Source organism: Anser brachyrhynchus (assembly GCF_964034855.1).
Source record: "Anser brachyrhynchus genome assembly, chromosome: 1".
NCBI classification, from domain to species: Eukaryota; Metazoa; Chordata; class Aves; order Anseriformes; family Anatidae; genus Anser; species Anser brachyrhynchus.
The window spans coordinates 77,261,181-77,286,415 of record NC_137694.1 but is presented as its reverse complement, the minus strand read 5'-3'; the positions used below and the strand labels follow the sequence as shown (position 1 = coordinate 77,286,415).

General features: G+C 40.0%; 1 protein-coding gene across 2 annotated transcripts in view; it reads left to right on the top strand.

Annotated features, from left to right (window-relative positions):
• Positions 1-25,235, top strand: part of ST8SIA1 (ST8 alpha-N-acetyl-neuraminide alpha-2,8-sialyltransferase 1) — a 149,269-nt gene that overhangs the window by 68,606 nt on the left and 55,428 nt on the right. The window contains exons 3-5 of one of the 2 annotated variants that reach the window (XM_080597123.1): positions 9,036-9,145; positions 9,274-9,384; positions 15,804-15,896. In XM_080597123.1, the coding sequence (XP_080453249.1) occupies positions 9,036-9,145; positions 9,274-9,384; positions 15,804-15,896 (314 nt within the window). The remainder of the gene's footprint in view (positions 1-9,035; positions 9,146-9,273; positions 9,385-15,803; positions 15,897-25,235) is intronic. The other variant, XM_080597124.1, reaches the window with a different exon arrangement.

Sequence of the window (25,235 nt, the reverse complement as noted above, 5' to 3'; positions counted from 1 at the left end):
CCCTAACACCCAGCCTGACCCTCCCCTATTGCAGCTCCATCCCGTAATGTAGGAAGCTATAACTTTTTTCAGAGTAGGAGAAACCCTCCCCACACCCAATAGGTTGAGTTCCTTTTCGTAATTAATCATATTTCCTTTTTCTTATTTTTATTCAAAGTTTGGGGGTCCTAGTGCATTGCAGATTATAAAGTTTAGATCCAGAAATCTTACAGAACTTTGGAATTTTTCAACCATTAATTTTACCTAGTCATGTAATTCACACAAAATAGAAGCACTCCCTTCCCATTCCTGGAGCATTCACTTTAAAATACTGTTTATGATATACCCTTGGTAGTCTGTTTTCTAAAATAAACCATTACAATTTCCAAATATGAAATTTTTCATAACCCCGCATTGTGCTATCCTGACTGTGTGAAAGCTTATTCAATTGAATTAAATGCCATGGTAGCAATTTGAAATGTTCTTTTAATCCAGTGCAAGTGAGTACTTGCAGTGACTTCATGCTGGGTGGAAAGCTATTAGAGAGCAGACCATTTTGAAGTTCCTGCTAAGTACAGCTTGGACTAAAAGTAACTGCCAGCTAGTTACTGGCAGTACATATTTTTTTGTGTGAATATGTAGGTATGTTGCAAAGTGTTCTTTTGTATGTGACTGCTCTACAGTTAATATTCCATGCATCCTTTTGGATATAAGAGGTTTACCTGCTGTGGCAGAACATTGTGTTCGGTCTCCTAAGTGGTCTTTTGCAGTCCTATGCACTCCTGTAAATACAAAGTGGAATACTAATCTCCTGAAAAAAACTTACTGTCTGAACTACATATTTGCAAACAGCACAAAGTTTACGTGAAATTGAATGTTTAATTCCACTTGGATCCTTGATAAAGACTCTGCTGTCATGGCTGAGACATGTTTGCATGACATTACAGAGAAGCTTGCTCCACCTGGACCCTTTCTCTTTTGTATGAGCAGTGAGTTTCAAGTTTCATAATGTGTCAATTGGCAGTGCCTCTGTGGAGCAACGAAGCTATTAAAAAAAAAAAAAAAAGCAGTAGCTGGGGGTTCATTTTAGGGTCTCTTTCCCATCTCCTAAGGGGATTTCATAGCCACTGTCACAGTTTCTTGCAATAATTTCTTTGTAGTCAGATATTGGGGTTTGGTAGTACCTGAGTCCAGAATTTGGAAAACCAAGCTCAGCTTATTTTTTAATAGTTAGCATGCACACAAAAGGTCAGCGTGTTACATACCTGGGTCAGTCTGGCAGGAGTTTCGTTCTGATCAATTGCACAGAATAAGTATGCTTATACCTATCCCTCTGTTTTGTGACAGTATTACCTTATGGGAAACGTTTTTGGTTTGCTTCTTGCTTAACATTTCACATATTAGTGGAGCACAGAGAGCTTTATATGAGTTTAGCAATTCTCAGTGGAGCATACATCATGATTCTGACAGATTTTTTGCATGCAAAATATAGGTTTCAACAGTTTCACTGATGTGCTTTTGCAGTAGACCTTTGCATGAACACAAAACAATTTAGATTTCCTGAATGCTTTATAATTCCTACCAGTCAGTGTGGTTTCTTAAAATGCATGCATCTTCCAGCCCCCAACATTCAGTCAAGATTTATGATATTTTCTGCCCTTATGGCACTCATACACAGACGCTTTCACTCTAACCCATTTTTCTTCTGCTACTCTACATAAAAAGACTTCTAAATTACTATTAAAATATTAGATGCCTTTCCAACTTTGTGCAGTTATTTCAATCAGTAACTACAAACAGAAAGGACAGGTGGAAAATAGGGGTATGATTGAAAATTTCTGAAGTTATGAATTACTACCACACATGAGACTTCTTATGCAACAGCACAACCAATTTTAAAGAAAATCTTCCTGGAAAAAAGTTCATCTTTTATTTTTCAAAAATGATTAGATGGTCTTTAAGGTCCCTTCCAATCCAAACCATTCTGTGATTCTATCATCACAGGAGGACTGTGGCAGGTTGGCTGAAAGGGACAAGTGAAATGCAGGGGAACACAGCCACCATCTTCATTCCCTTACAGAAGACACACTATCCCTGCATGAGTGATGCTGATGCTTTTTGGAGAGTTACTGTCAAGCTGTCGTGTCTTCCTGCTTGACAGCTCCACTGGAGGAAGAAAAGGCCCATCGGACTGAGGATGATTTGTAAACAATAAAGAAAGGAAGAAGGAGCATTTGGCACCCTACCATGTCTTACAGTGTAAAAATCAGTGCCATGTTACCTGTAGTTGACACAAAGAGAGCTGTCTTTTCAACTGTCAGACGCTTCCTTATGCAAAAGTGCAAGAAAGCAACATTAAGGGCTGAATTTGGCTTCTTGTTAATTCTCAGGATTTTGTTGGCTCCTTAGGAACATTGGTAGAACCAGGCAATTTTCCTCAAGGTGCTTTATTCTCAGAAAGGACAGAGAGCAGCCCCATGCTCATGGCAGCACAGCTGGGAAGAGCCGAGGACGATGAGCTGCATCCCTCGGTCACCAGTGGTGCAGTGGTGAAGTGTCCAGGTCCCTCAGCAGAAAAGCCTCCCGGCACTGTGCCTGGGCCATCTCGTGCTCCCCACACGCACAGCTCCCCGAGCCCCCACACCCACCACAGCCATCCTCCGGGGCACATGCCCCCGGGGCACACCTCAACTCTGCTGCAGCGAGCGCACCTTGCGGGGCCCCAGCTGCCTGATGTGGGCAGGGCCGGGAGAACACCGGGTGATGGCTGCGGGGATGGGGGCTGAGAGACGCTCCCAGCAGTCCCAAAAGCACAAGCCAGCACCCAAACCAACTGGTCGCTTGACCTCCAAGCCTTGCATACCCACGCAGTGTGAGTCTAGGCACAAGACCAGCTGGGCCAGGCCGGGCACCCAGATATAAGCTGTGAGGGCCACGCAACACAGTCCATCGCTCAGTCTTGTCACAGCCTGTTGCTCAGTGGTGTCACTGTGATGACACTTCTCTTGTCTGTTTATGTCAGGGTATGATTGTTTATCAGACTCAATTTCCCAACTGAAGTCTACTTTGAGGGCTGTTCCGTGTCTTAAGTCTACATGCTTTATTTATTTATTTATCATTGTTTGGAGGTTCATTGTTGTTGATTTAAAGCTGTCACATTACATGTCTGAAGGCTCTCAGGATGAATGGGTACCCCACGTGTTTCTTGGGTTTTTCAAATAACATCTTAGAAGCCAGTGTCTTGTTTGTTCTGTTACCTGTTTAAAACCGTCATGACACTGGTCCCTAGAATGGGCATATCTAGGAGTGCTTCTAAAATCTGCTTCTTTTCCTTCTTCTTGTAGAGTGTTCATCGTGAAGGTATTCAGCGCTTTTCCTCAAACTCATACCACTTAAGCGCTCTGAGATCCTTGAAAACAAAATAAATTGTATAAACATGGTAGTATGGTGGTGATAGATAGGTGATAGATTTGCTGGTGGCACTCCCCGGCAGGCTGGTACCACCAACGTTGGGACCTGGCAGGGCAGAAGGAAAGGCAGCAGGGAAAGGGGGAGAGCAGCACCACGCTCATGGCAGCACCAGCTCTGTTTTGAGTGAGACCGAGACTTTGTGGAGTAATCTGTATGTATTTATTTATTTATTATTATTATTATTATTAAATTCAGGAGAAATGTATGCCCTGCTAGTTCTGCCGAGGCGGTGGCCTCTTGCAGGGTGTGGGGAAATACTCCCTGTGTACTCAACTCTCGTCCCCCTGTACTTGGATAGGCTGCACCTTGACTACTGTGTTCAGTCTTGGGCCCCTCACTACAAAAAGGACATGGAGGTGCTCGAGCAAGTCCAGAGAAGAGCAACAAAGCTGGTGAGGGGTCTGGAGAAAAAGTCTTGCGAGGAGCGGCTGAGGGAGCTGTAATTGTTCAGCCTGGAGAAGAGGAGGCTCAAGAGTGACCTTATCGCTCTCTACAGGTACCTTAAAGGAGGCTGTAGCGAGGTGGAGGTTGGTCTGTTCTCCCACATGCCTGGTGACAGGACGAGGGGGAATGGGCTAAAGTTGTGCCAGGGGAGGTATAGGTTGGATGTTAGGAAGAACTTCTTTACCAAAAGGGTTGTTAGGCATTGGAATGGGCTGCCCAGGGAAGTGGTTGAGTCACCAACCCTGGAAGTCTTTAAAAGACATTTAAATGTAGAGCTTAGTGATGTGGTTTAGTGGAGGACTTGTTAGTGTTAGGTCAGAGGTTGGACTAGGTGATCTTGGAGGTCTCTTCCAACCTAGATTATTCTGTGATTCTGTGATAAATTGTATAAACATGATAATTTTGTGGTGACAGGGTGATGATAGATTTAGTGGTGGCGCTCAACATTGGTAGAACCAGGCCATTTTCCTCAAGGTGCTGTATTCTCAAAAGGGACAGTAAAAGCCGAGCACCTTTTTGCAAATTTAGAAATGCTTATTTAAAAACCCATTTGATTTTAATTTATGCTCCCAGTGTTTTCAATGTTTTTGACATCTTCAGCATTAAATCAGAGGCTGAACACTGTAATTTTTCCTGTTTTCTCAGTGAGGACTTGGTTGGTGATTAATGTCTTTGGCAGTGAGTGGGCAAAAATTAATGCATTAACAACCTAACAATGAAATCAAAGTGAATTACAATAGCATTATCTAAAATAAATTTTATTTTGTTAGTACTATGTAATGTTCTTTTAACTGATGACAATGATTTATTTCTGCTTAGATGAATGATGAAACTAATCAGGGAATTGCTGGATAGATGCTCCGTTAAATTACTCCTATATTCAACTGGGAGTCTTCAATCTATTGCTCTGTGTGCTTATTTGTCATTGAATTCATAGGGGGATGTGCAGGTTCTTCTTTCATTTACATAAATAGGAACTAGAACATCTTCATTGGTTATCAGTGGAATTTCATTGCTTTCACAGAATTTCACATTGCTTTGAACCAGGGAAAATGAAACAAAAGACCCTGTCTTTAGTTTTCTTTCAAGAGATACTTTCTATCTAAAAACCAGCTCATGAACCTCCCCCTCCCCCCCTTTTTTTTTCCTTTCTAATTTTAGTTAATGGTATTTGCAAATTGTGTTGTAACGATTGCTTAAAAATGGGGGTGGGCTGATCACTTATTTTTACATTTTCTCTGTTACACCAAATAAACTGATGCTGCACTACTTTTTCTTGTCCACCCACAAGAATCAGACTGTTCATTAAAGTATTACTAATGAAGAAAAATAACAAATGTGTTGACAATCAAAATGACACAGTTTCAGGAAGATAATATTAATGGAAATGCTTTTGTTACAACTTTGCAAGCCAAAGCAAGCATTTGTCAGGCCAGTTTACAATTCAAAGGAGAAAAGCAACTGAGCTTTTTGTGAGTATTTAGCGTAAATGACAGCTGGGTCCCCAATATGTGAGAACTTCTATTGCTGTTAAATTAAGAACTGACAATTTGCCTAGGAAAGAGTTCCACTGTGGGAGGTGAAGAGGGAAAGCATTAGAAGGTTTTTATAAGTCCTGTGAAACATATTTTGCCAGTAATAGAAACCTAGAAGCAATTTTGGTTTTACTATATGGAATTCTCTCCAAATAGCACCATCACCTTAAAAATGTAATATTAAAAATTGTCTGCTACTGAAATTGCAAGTATCTCCCAAGAATATTTTACAAAAAAAGTAAAAATGGTTTAATTCTTGAGCTAGTTGTAGCATTGTTCTACCTCTTCAATCATAAAACAACATGCAAAAAAAATGAAGATGGATTGCCCATACTGTGAAGATAGCATAGGATTACTTGGCATGGGGAAGAAAACAAATCATTATTGGAGTCCATCTTCAGTGTTTTTCACTCTTAAATGAAAACAAAACAAAACAAAAACACTCCAGGTTTTGATAATTAATTACATGTTTGACTTCAACCTTAAATCCACAGTCTGTACCCTGATAAACCAGTGGTAGGAACAACAAGTGGATGCATGGAAACATCTCAGGAGCCCAGTAGTGGGGTGGAAAGATTTTAACAAGGCTAGTAATTTGACTACATGTTAGGGCTGGAGCTTCCTTATGGTTAATTGCATTGCAATTTTGCTTAACCTGTCTGCACCTCATATTTTGGTCAGCCTCAAGGAAGGAGCTGAATGCTCATGGGAAGTCACAGAGTGAAGCCCACAGCACTTTGGCTTTGAAGAGCCTATAAATGCCTTTATCTGTGCTGTCTGTCCTGTGAGCATCCTTTTAAATATTAGGCGTCCCTGCTGCTTGAAGGCATTTCAACTGCTTTTACCCTAATGAAGAACAATTGCTTAGCATGCTCTGGGGGAAACTTGTATTTTTTATTTTGCACATGACTGTTCTTCAGTGTTTTTCAAACCAATGTTTGACACTGGTAGTAGGGTGATGGTTGAACCAGGTGATTTTGAAATTCTTTTCCAACCTTAATGATTCTATGATATGGAGGGAAGTGTGCCATCTACACTACCATCCTGCAGTGCTTTGAGCATGCTGCTGCTAACTGGATTAAAAGATGGTGATTCCTAACAGTTTGCAAACCAGGAGTTGGTTTCTTCCTCTTTGCCTTTTGCAGAGAGACAAAGAAGCCACATGTTTTGGACTTGCTTGTAGGCAACACTTGAGTTTAAGTCTTGTATGATTTGTGTATGACCGGACAGTTTGTTGTATAAATGGGCTCAGAACAGAGTTCCTGAGTCTGCAGTCTGAGCAATAATACAGTTTGTAACTTGAATGTCTGAAGAACATTCAGTGTGCAAAATAAAAAAATACAAGTTTCTTCCGGAGCATGCTAAGTAATTGTTCTTCATTATGGTAAAAGCAGTTGAAATGCCTCCAAGCAGCAGGGACACTTAATATTTATGCCAGGTTAGGCCACAGGTGATTTTTGTTTGTGTGTTTTTCTGCCCCTTCTGCCTTCCTTTAGCTTCCTCAAGTCATCCTGGCATGCCTGATCTTGCTCTTCTGTCTGTTGGGCTCTCCTAAGGGCAAGAGTTTCAAAGCTTCATGTGCTTTTGGAAATGAAAGTATATATGAAAATGAAAATATATATGCAAATGACAGCTAGTATTATCATCTCTAAGCATAAAAGGATATAAGCATCCCTTGAAGGACAGCAATTCATCTCAAGCAATATCAAAGGCTGTTTGCAACTCAGGATTTTGAAGCATTTAGTAATTCCTAAATGTTTATTTTGGGTATATAAAGACATTTAACATTTACTGAAGCCACAGAAGTTATGTGACAAGAGTGTTCACAGCTCTTAAGTTAATGGCTTCTGCCTTTGTCTGTGATTTGTCACAGCCTTGCCTTTGCACAGTTAGCTGTCTTGAAAAGAGCTCTGACATACCTTGAATAAGAAAGGTACTGTTATGTATAAAAACGTAACGCTTCTAAATTTTCATCTATCCTACTTCACCCCCACCCTTTGCTAAACATATGAGCTCTCATTCGGTCAGGGTCACCTCAGCAATGAGAAGTCCTTTGAATTTCAACATACGCTCCTTGTTCGCTTACTGGGTAAATTCAGAAATGTTCTTGGTAAGACAGATGTGGGATCAGAATGCAGCTGCATATGAGTATTCCTCTGCTGTGCTATCCCTTCGTTCTCAACAGTGGCTGGGCCTCAGTAAACTACAATTGATTTTTCTGTTGTAGCATATGTTAAACCAGAATTAGGATATGCAGAATGCTTAGATTTATTTTGTTAGAAAGCAGGTTGTAGCTTCATACTAGCTGAATGGAATCTAATTTGCTGAGAAAAGATGATGAAGCAAATACATCTAAGAAAGAAAATAAATGACAGTAGAAATAAGTCCTAACAAATACAGTTTGTGCTATTATACTGGGTCTGTTTTCTAGACCATGTGCACTGTTATAATGCCTGGTAAATACATTATGCAGTGTTAGATGTTGCTCTGTACATTTAAGTGACAATAAGTACTGCTACCATTCCAGCTTGTCCTCCAGGACGGAATAATTGTTTTGCCGTGCTGCATCCTCTCACTGTGGCATTTGCATTCTCAGAGACCCAGGCAGTAACTTCTGTCTGTGCTGCAAAGTCAGGTTTTGACAGGTTTGATAAATAAAAAATCCCTGCACAATATTTGGCACAAGGAGAGTATTAACTCTTGTATTGTAGACAAATCCCATTCTTATAACTATAACATGCTACTTTAAATTCCCACACTGTTCCCCCCCCCCAAAAAAAAAAAAAAAGTATTTGCTGGGCTGCACTGATGTACTGTGAGCTGTTTAAATGGCTGTCCCAGCCCCACTAAAGGTGAATGACTTGAAGCTGACAGGAAGATGTTCCACATGTAGTTGAGATCCTCTGAAATGAAGGATATACAAATCTCATTTATCACTGATGCATAAGATAGCACAACAACTTGACCTTGCAATTTAATGCCCATCTAAGCTGCTACAAGAGCTCCTTAGTTAAAATGATTCCTTTCTAATTTTAATTTATACTGTGTTTAAGAATCTGCTGTCAAGGCTCTAAATATCTTTGCTTAAGGCTTCAGTGCGACCAGTCCCAGTGATAGAATGATGGAGGGATACCAGGCGACTCCTGAGGCCCAGTGCCCTCCTGTAATCATGTTGTTCCTCCTTCCTTCCTTCCTTTATTCTCCAGAGCTGTCTTTTGTGTATGAGCTCCGGAATGTCACTTTCATGGTTTTTTTTCCTGGTAATTTTTTTCCCCCTGTGTCTTTGCAGCTTGGCTAGAAGACGCATTTGGACTGCCGTCTTTGTCATTATGTGCATCATGACTTTATAACTATGCAGTTTTGCTTATGCAGAAATGTTACAGTCCTTTGTGTCATATGTTTGTTGCATTCTGGTTTGGGGAGTGGGGATAAGAACTGTCCTGTGTCTATTTACCAGCTAATTTCAGGACTTTTTTCCTAGCTCCTAATTCTGCCTTTTCTTTCTTCATTTTGAGCCCTGCCAGCTCCCTGGGTTTTCCAGGAACAGCTGCTACAAAGATGTATGTGTTCTCCTCAGTAAAACTGGTCCTTGTTTTGTGTTGCTAGGCTACACCCTTCCAGCTGCCACTGAAGAAATGCTCTGTGGTGGGAAACGGTGGGATTCTCAAAAAGAGCGGCTGCGGCAAACAAATAGATCAAGCAGATTTTGTCATGCGGTAAGACAGAAACCTCAATGACAAATTGTCTCCCCTTCCCCCCGCTCAATCTCTGACTTTTCAAAGCTATTCAGTTGTGATTAATCTGTTATAATTTGCCTTGGGTACTTTCTTTCTTCCCTTTGCAGGATGCTTTACACAAGTGATTTGGGCAGAAGAGTGAGGAGAGGCAACAGTTTTGGCTGGCTTCTGCAGATACATGTGTACTGCGGGGGTAGCGTGCAGATGGATGCATTGAGGTTGTGACGGCCTGTACAATGTCATAGACAGGGACTTAACAGCTGCTTTTCTTTTTAATTATGCTATATTAGACAGGGTCTCATCCCGTACTGTGCTTCATCCTCCACAACTGTAAATGCCATCATATGAAACCCATTGAATTAATGATGAGTAGATACTGACTCATAGGGCAAGGCTTAAGGAAGAAGATAGAACAAGCTAAAATGTTTCCATGTTTTTCCTCCCTCCAGATTAATTTCTGGCTGACTGGCTGACAAAAGGCCAAACCTCTTTCCTTGATGCCATTTTGTTTTTAAGTTCTCCACATACCCTTTCACTCTGGCCTTTGTGAAGTTATCAGAATCTGTCAGGAGGGATGCTGAATCAGCTACCACTTTCTTGACTGAACTTGGCACTTTCTAGATCTGCATTCTCTAAGGAAGAAAGACACAAATTAGCTTCTCTCTGTTAAACATGAACAAGAAAAATATTGTGAGGGAGAAACTGGAGGACTGCTTCCAAAGAGATGAGAGATGGAATTTCTTTGGGTTTTGAGGTAGATACATAATGATCTCCCACTTTAGCAAGTCTCCTTATTAAATCCTGATAGCTTACTATAAACTCATACAAATTTGCTGTAAACCAAACAATACTACTATAATTTCTGGTTTGGATCTCAAGGAACAAAAATGCTTTCAATGTTAAACGAAGAAATACAACAAACTAAAGACAAAGGAAATGTATATTTAGAACCTTCACAGAGGAGAATATGTAAGGCACAGAGGGAGAGACTCAGTGTACTGATTGCTGTTACTGCAAAACACCTTGGGTGTTCCAGAGACTAAATACAAGAAACTGCTGGGTATGCCATGGTAATATGTAGATGCAATGGGAAGTTGAAATACCATAGGAGCAATCAGTTACAAAGACAATAGAAACTTTTTTTTTTTTTAAACAGCTCTTATCACTTGATCAGAAAAATGTTTTTTTTTCTCTCCAGGGAGGGTAAACTAGCCATTATCTGTACTAAACTTATTTTGAATTGTAAAGAAGTGGTAGGGAAAATCCTGCAAAAATCCCAGTAACTGCTGGCAAGCTGTTTTGTATTAGTGATATGCAATCATGTTTATGGAAGATGTTTCGGTTCTTTAGGGTAGAAGCTAATATACCACTGGGAGAAAGTATTTTTGTAGCATAGGATAGGATTTAGCAGATCTTTTCTAAATCTGATTTCTATAATCTGAGAGCTGAGAGGGAAAGAACACGATGACTTGTGTAATATTTTACATTTTTTCATAAGAAATTTGTGATGTCTTTTAAGTATTTCTGCAGTGTGAAATAATTATGCTAGGTTTTGCCATTGTTCTTTTCTTCTATTCATATTGTTTTTGATTTCACTTATGACAGAGCTTATGGAAATACAATTGCAGCCATCTTTGATAAATTGTAATCACTGGGGTTAATTAATGAGTTTAAACTGCATCTTGTTGCTGAGCATCTTCTACAAGCACAGTTGTGCCGACATAGAGATTAAAAAAGCAGGAGTTTTCAGCCCCTAAGGCTGAAAATACAGCACACTGCATCTGCAATAAAAAAGGTACATGGCATATGGTCTACATGTTTAGTTAGTGTGGTTATCATAGGCTTTTCTTGAGATACCTGGCTGTTTTTCAAGTTTGTAGTCCTTATTTTCAGGAAGGTTTTTTTGATTTGCCCTCTCTCTTCATGCAAGCATGTATTTTAAGAGACGTGTTGGGTACTGAACTATAAGCAATGTTTTTGTCTCTATTCTGACAGAAGAGACATGTTTTCTTGGCATTAGATCGTGAAGAAATATTTCTGTGTCTAATGATTCTTCCTGTCCCTCAGCTGTCTTTTGTCTCTGCTGTGGTTTGTACATCTGCCACGGAGAGGGTTTCTACCCAGGGAACTTGGGGGGAGTTCTCCAAGCTATTGTTGGTGAATTTGTTCCAAAACTGGAAGCCACTGACTAGTGGCTGTCATGGTTTGGGGAAGCCAAGCTGTTATCTTTCCATTACAACGTGACATGCCATCTAGCCATACCAGCCCTGGTGGAGCTGGGGATATTAAATATGGTACTACTTTTGGGGTTTGTAGACAAGTCCAGAGAAACATTGTGTTCAGTTCCCCTATGTAATTATTGTCTTGATAATGGCCAAGGTGCCACAAAAGAATAAAAATGAATATTTGAAATCATGTATTAAATTCATATTAGTCCCTAGTGTTTAGTAATATGCGAATATACAATATATAAAGAGCTAGATAATCATTTAACATCTACCAAATGCACATGACATTGCCTGGCCAGGCTGCCTGGATTCTCTGCACCTGCAGGAGATGGACTTTTCTCTGGGCCAAACCCAGAAGAGGCATTTCTGCCCTGTGAAGGTTGAAGGATCCCTCTCATTTCACTCTTGAAGGTGTTGCTACCTAGTGAGTTGGAAGTTCTCAGATGTCAAAAAGGCACACATGGACAGCTGTGCTTGTTGATATATTTTTCCCCAAAAAAATCTGTGTCTAAGCAAGGAGAAACTAAAGACCAGTATGTTCTCCTCTTTCATTTATGCTCATGTCAAAAATGCTGGCCTCAGACACTGTCCTGGTACTTCCTTCTTTCATGTACATGCACACTCATGTTCTTACTCCTTAGTACCAGGAGCAAGAGTAAGATAATTAAAAAGGTGTGTTTCTTAGGATGAATCTTTTACTTCTTGATGCATTCCTCAATTGCGCAGAGCTCAAAACGCTGCTGACTTGTTAAAGAAAAGGCCAAGAAGTTTCTGTTGATCAAGTGAATTTGTGATGAGTTTCCTGCTAGATACTTGGGCTACTTAGTATTTCATGCAGAATAAGCTGGGAATGAGATTTACTGCTAAAAGGAATTAGATGTGTTTAAATAATGCATCTGGAACTGGTTGTGAAATAAATTTCATTATTCATATGTTAAGATGATAAAACTAGAGACAGAAGAAAAAAGTCCTTTACAGTGCTTTTAAATAAACTTCAATCAAAAATGGCTTCTTTAAAGCTTGCCCTAAAAGTTTGTGTTTATTCGAATCAGAGACCATTAAATTGTAGCCTGACAGAGGTCATTTATTCCATCTCTTTGCTCTGAGGCAAGATCTTGCTTCACGAATGTTTGTTTGACATGCCATTGAAAACTGCTACTGGGAGGGTTCCTACACACAACCTCTGCAGATAGTATTATGCTGATTAATTTGTATCCTACTCAGTGCAGGTATAGAAAACAACAAATTACTATCTTTTTCTTTTTTTTTGTTTTTTTTTTCAAAATGTAAACCTTTCTCAATTTCTAAAGTTTTATCACTCTTTGGGAATTAATCTTTCCCTATGCTCGTTTATTCCCCCCCCCCCCCCCCCCCCGTTCTCTCTTATTTTTGATCTGTCTTTTCTGGCTTCATTTTAAGTTTTCTAGCTTCTCTTAAATTGTGGTAGATCAAATGAGAAGCTGTTCCCCAAATGAGATTGTGATTCCTCATGCACATCTTAACAAATATGGTCAAGAAAAGGAGCAAAGCTTTCCTGAAAATTTTATTTTTCATGATGAACATGGTTGAATTAGTCTGTTACGTATACGTAGAATCGTAGAATGGTTCGGGTTGGAAGGGACCTTAAAGACCACCTGGTTCCAACCCCCTGCCATGGGCAGGGACATCTCCCACTAGACCAGGTTACTCAAAGCCCCGTCCAGCCTGGCCACCTCCAGGGATGGGGCATCCACAGCTTCTCTGGGCAACCCGTTCCAGTGCCTCATCACTCTCTGAGTAAAGAACTTCTACGTTATATCTAATCTAAACCTCCTGTCATTTAGTTTGAAGCCATTACTTCTTGTCCTATACTCGCTTGTAAAAAGTCCCTCCCCAACTTTCCTGTAGGCCCCCTTTAGGTACTGGAAGGCTTCCATAAAGTCTCCCCGGAGCGTTCTCTTCTCCAGGCTGAACAACCCCAACTCCCTCAGCCTGTCCTCAGAAGAGGGGTGCTCCAGCCCCTTGATCAACTTTGTGGCCCTCGTCTGGACTCACTCCAACAGGTCTGTATCTTTTTATATAGAGAGCCCCAGAGCTGAACTCAGTGCTCCCAGTAGGGTCTCACAAGAGCAGAGCAGAGGGGGAGAATCACCTCCCTCGCCCTGCTGGCCATGTTGCCTTTGATGCAGTCTAGGACACGTCTGGCTTTCTGAGCTGCAAGCGCACATTGATGGATCATGTAGAGCTTCTCGTCAACCAGCACCCCCAGGTCCTTCTCCTCAGGGCTGATCTCAATCCATTCTTTTCCCAGCCTGTATTTGTGCTTAGGATTGCTCTGGCCCAGGTGCAAGAGGACATACATATGACTTTGCTGTCCTTCATGGCATTTTCTCATAATGTGAATTTAAGAATATGGTTCTGATGGCTGGTATTTGACTGTATTCTAACACATGCAATGCACTATTCTGGTGTTTTTAAGGAATGTGGGATGTTTGGCATTAAGAAAACTGTATGAAGCATACTGTGTGCACACACACTAGCACCCTTGCTGGGCACCAGTACCACACGAACAACAGCATGTGGAGGTGCAGCCTCCAGCCTGAGTAGCTCCTTTGCTGCTCCCAGCCACGACACTTGTGTGGAACCATCCTGCCACTGCTGTGGAGGCCAGTGAAAATATTTGCAGGGCAGCAACCGCTATGGGAGCAAGGGCTTTCCTTGTCATAAAACATGTTGTCCCAGAGTTTCTGGAGTAGCACCCAGAAACAGCCCTAAAAACTGAACCATGGCTCCATAGGTCCTGCTTCTCACTAGCTTAGGAAACGGGCCTTTGATTTAGTAAGATTAAAAACTAAATGGAATAAGCAACTGGTTGTTGCTGGACTTGAGGGTGACCAAACCGGTCTGCCTGGAAGATGAACACAGAGATATTGCTGGAGAAGAGGAGTGCCAGAGAAAGTTTAATGGAGAACATGGTGAGAAATGAGGTTGACTTTCACAGGAGTATGACCTGCAGCAAAGAAACCCACATATCTGTGGCAATGGGAAGAGACATGGCGAATTTGAAATAAGGACTCCCTGCAAGGCCGCGGGCCCAACTGAGTCCTGGGCCACCTGACCCTGGGCCTAGGGCAGCTCCTGCCCAGCACAGCAGCAGCCAGGTGCTGGCTTCCTTCCTTGCCTTGAGCTCTGCTCCTCTGGGCTGTGCTGTGGCAAGGCAGGGAAACCAGCACAAGCCCATGGCGATCTCTTGATTCCGTGGCTGAGTTTAAAAAATCGAGGGCAAATTTGGTTATAATACAGGCCAAAACAATATTTTTTGGGGGGGAGGGAGGAAACACCTCAAAAACAACCCAGCAGCACTAAAACACAAAAGACTTGTTACAGAAAAAATCCAAATCCTACTTTTCTCTGAGAATCTTTGTTTCCTTTTTGCCCTTTTTGCATTAAAAATATTATCTGTATCTTTGATTTTAAAAAGCTAGACAACTTTGAAATGGAAAAAACTGTTTTGACGTCCATTTTTGGTGTCAATTTAGTGACCATTTTAGTTGCAATGTGTTGAGTATGTTTCTCCTAACTGTTATTTCTACAGCAGTGCACAGGCTTGGATACTGCTTGCATGTATTTTCACCTTTATCTACCACTCCTTCCTTCTTCTCCGAGGTCTTTACTCAGAAACATTTAGGACTGTGTATTGTTTGGAAGTTTCTCTCTACTTCTGTTTTTCGGAGCCTTGTCTTTCTGCTTGCCATAGTAGATCTGCTTAGTCACTTCATTGTTTTACGTTATCACCCTTCCCACCAGAACAAGGCTGTGAGAGGACTGTTATGCACATATTAAATAAGCACTTACATTTTTTCTGTTTTCTTTGTAAATTCTGGTATGCTGAAGACTACACCACAAAGTAATGTTAAAAAATTCCAGTTGCCCATTGCTTGCAAGACATATGTAATGCTTGTAAGACATATGTAATGCTTGTACTGCTACAGAGTGATAACAGTCAGGAGTGTGATACTGGAAAACAAAACAAAATGAGTAAAAACTTTTCAGAACTTGAGAAGAGGTTGAAAAATGTTTTTGCTATAGATAATAACAGCTTCTTCCATCACCTTTCAACCTGTCAGAAATGCCAAGTCACTGTCTATGTTTTTGATTAATAGTTACATAGGATGGGATCATTTCTGCAAAAGATTTTATTTCTACATTTCCCTGCAATCTGGTACAAAAATGTCCTATTGTGCTTATAGATGTGGTATAGTAGGGAACATTGGTAGCTTGGTCTAATATCTGTACAGCACTTCTACGTTTTCTGTCAGCTTGCAGTTTTTGTTTTTGAATACTGCAAATTTGCAGACTTAAAAAGACTGAGGTGGAAGCCTGTCAATCCTGAATGTCAGTTAAAATTTTGAATGTTTTTCTGTGCACAGGTGCAACCTTCCTCCACTATCAAGCGAATACAGCAAGGATGTTGGAACAAAAACCCAGCTGGTGACTGCAAATCCCAGTATAATTCAGAAAAGGTAGGGAGCATATTATTCTTTCTCTGGACTGGAGAAATCAAAACAAAAAATGCTTCATCTGTGTTATAGATATTAGTGTGCCAGAGTTATGTTCTTGTCCTGGAAAAGGTTCTGGAAAAGATGAAATGCACATTGGGTTGTTGTTAGGTGAAATAAACCAAGATCTTTTCACTGTAAGCATGGAAACTAAGGGAGAATGGCTTCCTGCAGAGTTATTTCTCCTACCTCACTCCCCTCAGTGCTTGCAGCTCCCTACTTTTAACTGGATGGCTGGGTACATGCCAGAGGTGCTTTGGCTACTCGTAGGCCAGGCACATACCAATGGGTGGTCCAAACTAGTACGCTGGTGGGGCCAGCTGGCTGCTGCATTCCATGGTTAATGAAGAGGCTAATGAAGGAGCCACAGATTATTTCTGCATCCTTACTCTCTTTCTGTTATTTGATGTTGACTTACGGGTACAAAAAAGATTAGAATAGAACCAATCAGCAGGTTGTGATCATACAAGCTGTGCTTCTTAGGAGACTGGGATAAAATTTTGTTGACTATTTGAGTTGGTTGAAATTTTCCAAATGTCAATAGTTGATGAGAGAGGGGAAGAGACAAGGAAAAAAAAGTCGGTGCCATCTCTCTGATTTTGCCTTGCTGAATTTTAATTGCCATGTTATTTGTTTATCACCCGGAATGAGGTAGGCTTTTCTCAGGCAGAATGAGATCTGGTAGTAACCTGCCATGCTCACTGAAAAACATAGAGAAAAAGCATAAACCAAGAGAGTGAGCAGGAAATGATTAGGCATAAGAGAAATGTATAATGTAGGTACTGGGAGGTGAGGGATTGTGAAAGGAAACAAAGTAGTGGAATAAAATAAATACTAGAAAGCCAGGTGTTTGAGAAAGAAAGGCACAGAACAGACCTGGAATTTGATGTTTGTTGTTATCTAAATGTAGTATTTTTCCTCTGTCAGGAACTGAAGGGTTGTCTGCTTTTGTGTGTGGAAAAGATGGGTTGTATGCCAGTCTTGGACAGAGTGGAAAAGGCAGGGTCAGCAAGAGGGAAATGGAGAAGTCATCAACTTCAAGAGCTGATTCCAAGCAGAGAGTGTCTGAACAGGGGAAGAAACAGGAAGGCTGTTGGGATAAAAAGAAAGCAAAACAAGCAGAATTGGCAGAGAATGGCACCAGGTGCCAGGCAGGAAGAGGGAGCTGCTCAGGGCAGTGGGCCCTGAGGGTGGGGGGATCTGAAAATCCTATGGAAGGTACACAGCTAATGATGTTGATTTAAAAAATGGGATGAAACGGACAGAGCATCAAATGGAGGAAAGAAGATTATCTTTGCATAGCATTGTGGGTAAAATGAAGAAGAGCAGTGGGAAGTACAAAGTTTGCAAAGGATTTTACAGTTGCCAGTGCAGAGGATTATTAAACTCATGGACATTTTCTGTCCCTCACACACCTCACCAAGGCTTACAGTGGAAAGCATGCTGTACTTAATATTTTTGAACAGAAAGTAAAAAGGAAAAAGAGTTTTAGTGATGTTACAGGAAGACTATGGAACTACACTAGAGAGACTGTGGAGTTAACCAGCAAGGAGGAAAGGAAGGAATGAGCAGACGTGAAATGATACCCTGTGAGAGAAGGATATCAACAGGGGGAGTGGATGGGGAAGGAAAATGGAGAAAGTGAAAGTGAGGAAAGAACAAGAGATCAGAAAATGGGATTGTTTTCAATGTCAGTTTTCAAAATGGATAACAGTGATGCAAGACCTTTGATAAGAAAGTAATGTGGGATGTATATGTGTGTGTATTGATTAGATAAGGAGATGTATAGACAATTATTGAGAATGAGACAAAGAACAAACCCATAGTGCTGAAAATTGGCAGAAACCTCCTCAGGCTTGAAGATCTTGAGAGATCTGACACTTCCTCTGCCTGTTCAGAAAGAGTTTCTTTTTTTTTTCTTTTTTAATTATATTTTACTAATCTTTCTTGTAAACTTATTATTTTGCCTTCTGCATGTTAAGTTAGAATTTGATAAAAGGTGCAAGCTTGGAAGTTAAAATGCAAAAATGACTACTACTCTCAAAAAAGAATCCATTTCTATGGAAACAAGCTTTTTAAGGAACTAAGACTGCTTGTAAGTCCAGACTTTCATGATATTCAAGGACTTTCAGACTGGTGACTGGTATGTATCTGTTTCTAAGCTGTAAGTTAACTAGCTTCACATAATGGTATTATTCATTATCATTCTTCCACTGTCCTCTTGTCCTTACTTTGAGTAGGTTGATACTGATGAGGCTTGACATCTCAATTATCTCTCAAGTGTGTTATGGCAGATTTAGTGAATTGGCCCTGCAATCCCATTCATTGCTTCTAAAAGATTTATCATTGCTAGATAATTTATGATTAGGCATGTTGGATAGGGCAAAGTTTTCATACCAAGGTTGTGGAGGCAGTTTTCTCTGTTATAAAATCAGAAGGATTGCCTATAGGAAACTAAATTGTTGCCAGTAATTATTGCTCAGTGATATCTGAGCTACCACTCTTTCTCTCTAGCTTTAGAGCCATGGGATGGGACAGTAAAAACTTTAGTCTGGGAGTACATCGACTTTAGTGATACCTTCTAAATGCTGCCTTTTGCAAAACTCGAAGTTGGCAAATAATAATAACAGACTTAGAGATCAAGTTCCTACTTGGTTTTAAGCAGGAAATATAACTGTGCAAGTAGTACAGTTTTATGTGTAAAATATGGTGCTCAGTTCTCACTTGGATTTTAAAAACTCTGAGGAATTTCCTACCCTAACTTTGCTTCATATTATACATGAGCACTGACAATAGAATTATCATAGAAATTTCCTTAGCTGACTAGACGACTCATGATGACTGCCCTAATTTCTTTTTTTATCTAAAATGTGTCACAGGCATTTCCCTTCAGTTAGTGCTTTGAGCTTGTGTAAAGCTTCCTTTTCCACTTTACAGTCAAAATTTACTTTCCTGTCAAAGCCTGGATTGAGGTTGTAATTGGGACTGAAATGTTGTGTAAAGCTACTCCTGGGACCACCACAGTCTTCCCCGCTCTACCTCCCCTTCCTGCCCCCCACCCCCCCCATACCTTAATCGAATAGAGGACTGTAAATGGGTTGATGTTTCCAGTTTCCCTTGATGTTTCCAGTTCATTCCCCTACCTTCCTAGTCAGCTATGAGTAGCAGCTGTATATCACTGCTAGGAAGAAGGCAGTGCAGTAGTGAGACCTGTGATGTGCATGTGGTGAACAAGGTAACATTATTTACAGTGATGGTTTTATGTATTCTGAACACTTGCCTACAACTGTGGAGTGGGACTAGTTAGAGGATCACGTGTGAACGTAAAAATGCTTATGTAGACGGTGATGATTTTTGATCAATGGTAGAAGATTTTGACTAAGTGATACAAAGGGTTACTGTTTAGGATGTAGATATTACATGTTTCTGAAGTCACTGTTTCTGGGCTATTTAAGAGAAGCAAATTCTAGCTTTCTTACCATATGCAACATCTGTGGCAAATGTCCTGTAATAATACCCTTACATTTTGTCTAACGTTTCAATTAAATCTGCAAACAAATGCTGTTTGCAGCAGTCTTTCTAGTTTCTAGTTGCCATGCGTTCCTACTCTGTCTAACCTATGCAGACATATATCATCATTAATGTGGATATAGCTGTCTAAATAGATGTTTTCCCAGCATTCACTGAGTTTCAGATCTACTGATGTCTGTTGGTGAGTATTTTATCCACAATCTGTGTGCGTTTCTGACCTGTGTAGAAATAATCTCATTAGCAAATGGCACAATGAACACAGTAACATTCTTTATTTACGATAATTCAGAATTGTTATAACTAACAGAAGTCCCTGAGGTATGTAACACACTGACACTGTCTTTGGGACATAATACAAAAACCAGTTGGATTGTGTGAGGCTTTTCTCCCTTGTCCTTTCAAGGTTTTCTGTTTTATAAGCATCGACGATGCTTGAAGGAGCACACTTTGCACTCGTGAGAGCACAGACAGCCGTGCAGCTGCTCTGTGGGCTGCTGCTGTTGTCAGCTTGAGCAGCAGATTGTGAAAGGGGACTTGGAGTCATTGCCCTCGCAACCCCCTCTGCATGATGAGTGATTAGATCTGCTCCTTTTCCTGGAGAAGTCCCTCCCTACCTCCTACTGGCCTCAGCCCTCCATGATGGATAGTGGTATGTGGTAGGAGAATAGTGGGGATTAATGCTGCTGGTCTAGTAAGAGAAGACAGCCCTTCTGTTGAAAGGAAGAGACAAGGTGCCCTTCCGTACCTCCAGCTCCTCTGTGGCTGGCTTGGTGCTGTGGTCCCAGGTGTGGGAGCTTGGTGTGTGCAGAGGCTGCAGGGCTGGGCTCTGAGGCAGCACTGTGCAGTCCCCGTTTGATAACCTCTCACTTCATTGAGAATATTCACTTGGATGAGGACTGGGTAATTTCTGTATGTGTTCAGGGCTTTGGAGTCACCATAATTAGATTTGTTATGAAAAATTCTGTGAAATACCTGCACTGTCTGCTGTCAGAGAGGGGGTGTAGGCGATCCATGTGTCTGCTACTGCAGCGTCTTGTTGCTTTGAATACAGAACACACTGAAGGGTTAGCTGAGGTGATATTGACCTTCACTGTTTGAAATGTGGATGTTTTTATTTAAGTCTTTATAGTGGAGTCTCTCAATAGTTGTATAACATTGCTAATGGAAATAGTCTGACTGAAACTTGAAGAACTAGCTTTAGGGTCACCCATCACTCTTGGCAGCTTGGTATGAACTTCTATTCACTGGGTGTGAATACTTTTTTTTTCAGTAAATTAATTCACTTTTTTGATCTCTGATATTTGACAATTTTTTTCTGCCTCCATTTCCTGCACTGAAGCAAGATGAAGGAATGAGACTAAAGGCTAACAAATGCAATGATTCTGCCTTGAAGCTTTGAAATGTCAGTTAAATATCGCAGTTGTTTATTAGGTTCCCACAAAATTTGAGTGGGATTAAATTGCTTTCCAGTTCTCCCTGCATCTAAGAGCCAGCTAATAATCTTTCCTGGATTCAGTCCTGGAGACAGCTTTGAGTCCAACTGACTTAAGCCATTAGGAATAGAAAGACTGAACTGAGACAATTGTTTAATTTGATAAAAGCTTCCTTCATCTTTGATTAAACAGATGTACAGTATTAAGCCCTGTTGTTCATGGTCCTGTTGCTCACATTCATAAAAATGATGCATCAGAATTCCTCTTGACTATGTCTCCACGTAAAAGCAATATATTCTGTTCCTAGGTAGTTACATTTTAAGGTGGTAATTGAAAAAGAGCAGGAAAAAATAAGAAAAAGAAAGAAAGGAAGAAAGAAAGAAGAAAAGAAAAGAAAGAGAAAGAAAGTAAAAAAAAGAAAGAAAGAAAAATATGTTATTGAAGGGATATCCATCTTGCTCATCTCTTGTTCTTTCTTCAGCTATCAAGGGGATGAGAGGATCTTTCCATGTGAACTCATTTAACCACTGGATTTTAAATAATTCACATAGTGGTTCTTCCTTCATTCCTGGTACCCACTGTTGAGTATAGCTCAGGTTATTCCACTGAGAAGCACTCCAAAGTATTAATAATCATTGTTTTCATTCACATCACAAAACTGCCCTTTTATGTTCTACAAGAGTCTGAGAATGTCTTTGCCAAAAACAAGGGGATAATATTTCTGGGAAACAGTTCTTATGGGCAAGCTACAAAGTACAACAAACCTTTCTGTATATAGCGGGTGCTTGGAGCCTCATTGGCTTTTAATCAGTCTTTTCTATAATATGAAATTCATTTGAAAGCTTCAAATTTGTTAGCAACTGAAGCCGTAGTTTCTGTCTGTGAGGAACACCTATTTTTGTCCTCAGTTGAACAGAAAAGGAAGCCTAAGTGAGGTGATGAAAAGGACTTGCCAATGTTGCCATCAGGCCAAAGGCAGAACCAGGAAAAAAATCCAGAATTTCTGATTGGCTTTTGTTGATTATTAGCTGGTGCATAGAAAAATGTGGACTTGTAACAACAATCCATGCTGTGATGTTTTCATGTTATTATAGCCATGCCTTGAGCAGAACTCAGTTTGTTTTCACTTTCTGAGACGCACCATGTAAATCAATGGCTTTTACTCTATTTTCTGCCCCCTCTCTCCTTGATTGCCAGTGTGGACAGGATTATAATCTATTTTAAAGTAAGAAAGAGATAAAAAACACTTTAAAAAAAAATTTATTGTGTATTTTCTTTTGCTTCTCGCAGATGAGTTTTAGATTATTTTTCCTCTGAAAAGCTGCAGAGACTGACTGCAAAGTTATACTTTTTAGGTATCACCAAATCCTAACCCATGGAGGAAGACATAGATGGAACAGTCTTTTACAGTGTAATCAAACATTCCTAAATAATCTGGTTAATTTGAATTAAGCCCCATATGTACAGTTACAATTTTAAAGTCAGCTTTTGAAATCATAGCAGTAGATTAGTCACACTGAAAGGCATCTATTTTCTCAATACAAATATGCAGCCATACCATGTAAATTGGCATTGCAATTTAAATTCAAAGCTATGATGAAAAATTAGAGAAGCATTCTGAACTAAACAGAATGCTATCCAGAAGAAGCAAATGCAGAGGCCTCCACTCAGTAAGGAAAATGCAAAAAAATGTGTGAGTTATTGGCTAGGTGGCATTTCTGCAGAAAAGAAACATGTTGTGTTTGATCCAGTGCCTGAGCATGAATAAGCAATATCCTACTATTTAGATGATAGCAAATGCTATGTTGGGTTATCTAAAAAAATATAATACATGAAGAGATACATTTAAGCCCAGCCATGCCTTGGCTAGGGTACTGTGCTCAGATTTGGCACTGTGTGTTTGGTAAAACCCCGAATACTAAGTGCCAACTGTAGAGAGAAGTGAAGAGCAGAAACAAGAAGATCTCTGAAACCTGAGCCCCAAGGAAAGGATTACTACATCTAGAGGTATCTCAAAATACATCAGTGGCTTCAAAGAAAAATTTCAATTGCTAGTGATGAGATGAGAAACAATGGGATGAAATTTTGAGGAAAATGAGAAATGAGAGGAAAAGTTAACCAACAATCTGGTTGTGGAGAAGGGGGAAATAGGAAAGACTGAGGAGAGCTATAACAGTTTCCTGGGGTGCTGCTAGCTAAGGTGACTGGAGGTGAGGCAATACTTCATCAGGTGAAGTGATTACTAGATATTAGAAAGAACATCCCAGAGAGTGCTGTGAAATCCTTCTAGCTTGTGTTTAAATACAGGTCTGATAAGTTTGGCTGATCAAGTAGAATTTCCCCTGAGACAAGGCAAGATGATATTTTGGGGGACCCTCCATTCAGTTACTCTTCAAAAGTTTCCATGCTAAAATAATTGAAAGGACTAATTGATAATGGGGTGAAATGAGAAATTGTAAGTGAAATGTCATGAAATCGTAGTTCAATGCTCTCTCTTAAAAAAAATTCAATGTTTTATTAATGATTATCATATAGCAAAAGTAGAAGACATCAGGTTTAAAATAATCCATTTGGATTTCTGATAGGAAAGTCCTCAAATTTCATTGCTAATGCATATTTATTGTAGAAGTAGAGAAGCACTATCTTACATATGTGTTTGTACATCTCCTAGTTTAAACTGGGATTTTGGTGATAATTATAGTTATCAGTATTGCAAATGGCATTTTAATTGCAAATCTTTGTCTTACCAAAATCACCAGTGCTTGCCAGTATGTGCTGATATTCATTAACACATTGTCTCACACATTTTCATTTTCTTGGCAAGCCATTGCAGGAGAACTTGCTTTTTCTTTTTCCCTACCTCCTGCTGTCTTAAGATGACTGTATTGAAAAGTCTACCAGCAGTACCGAACAGAAAGACAACCAGCTGTCTGATTTTCCATTATTAGGTTTGTGAAATGCGAGAGCTATATATGTCCTTGAGCAAGTAATGCTTTTAATTAGGGTGATTTTCTTCATCCTTATACTCCTGTGGAAGAACTTGATATGAGAGCTGCTAAACCTATCGCCTGTATGTGGAATAGTGTACCCAAGTACTGTTTTCATATTTAAGTGTGCAAGTAATATTTCAAAATCAGTGAAATAACTTGTATTTGTAATGTTTTTCTGTATCAAGCAATTTAATGTCATGTATGAGCAACCCAAGTTTGTTCAAGGTCACATCTCAAAAGTTTTTTAAGAAACTGTTTAAGTAACTAATCTTTCTTTGCAGTCTATGGTTTTAACCCAGATTTTTCTACTGCTATCCCAGCTCTTGGATTTTTTCAGATATTGATTGGGAAAAAAAAAAAAAAGAAGCAAGTGTATCTTTTTAAAGTGAAGATACATGACTTCCTGCAATCTAGAAGAGTAAAGATAATGAGAACACAGAAAACTACTTTTCTGTGGTCTGTCAGATTGTGACATCCTCTCCTCCTCACTCCCCCCCCCCAAAAAAGAAAAAAGAAAAAAAAAAGAATAACTTCCACTTTTAATAGTATCTGCTGCTGTGTGATACCATAAACTTCAAAGAAAGACTTCAAATTCAGGAGACTGTCACAGGAGTGCAAGAATTATCCTAATGGGCTGAGCCACAGGCCAAAAGCTTTAGATTATGTATAGGCATCAAAGAGGCAGAGAGAGGTTAATTAATATCTATTCTCTCATTAAACAGTCAGGGGATTGCTGGAAATGAGATAATCTAACTGATAAGGCTGGTGGGTTTTACTCATGTTAATCTCTGCTGATTTGTGAGATTCCAGCACTGCTGGCCTCCAGCAGAGGCTGATGGGCTGTGTAGGTCGTTATTCATCACTCTTGAGTCTTGGGCGGCAAAGTCAGTAGGGAAACCAGTTGCTAGGTTGGTCAACAAGAGCTTGTACCATAGAAGCCTCCTCCTAGATTTTATTTTGGCACTCTCAGCTGGGGAGGACAAGATCCAACCAATCATTTTCAGACAGAATTTATTATAATGAATATGAAAGTATTTGATTTTTTTTTTCCTGACATTTTGGTGTTGTTTTCATAGTCAATATTTTCCTTCCCGTAAACTCTGGAAAGATTTAATTTTCTATTACCAAGATCATTTTTCTGCTCAATAAACATTTTAGGACATTATTTCAACATGAATTTCAGTGAAAAACCTAAATCAGTAAAACTTAGAATAAATGCTACAGGAAAGGGTGAATGGAGAGAGAAAATCCAATATGGAGTCTTTTAGGGGTATAAATGATTGTAGCTCCCACTGCAGTGCTTTACACCAACCAAAAACTTGACACAGTTTTTTTTTTTTTTCTTGTCA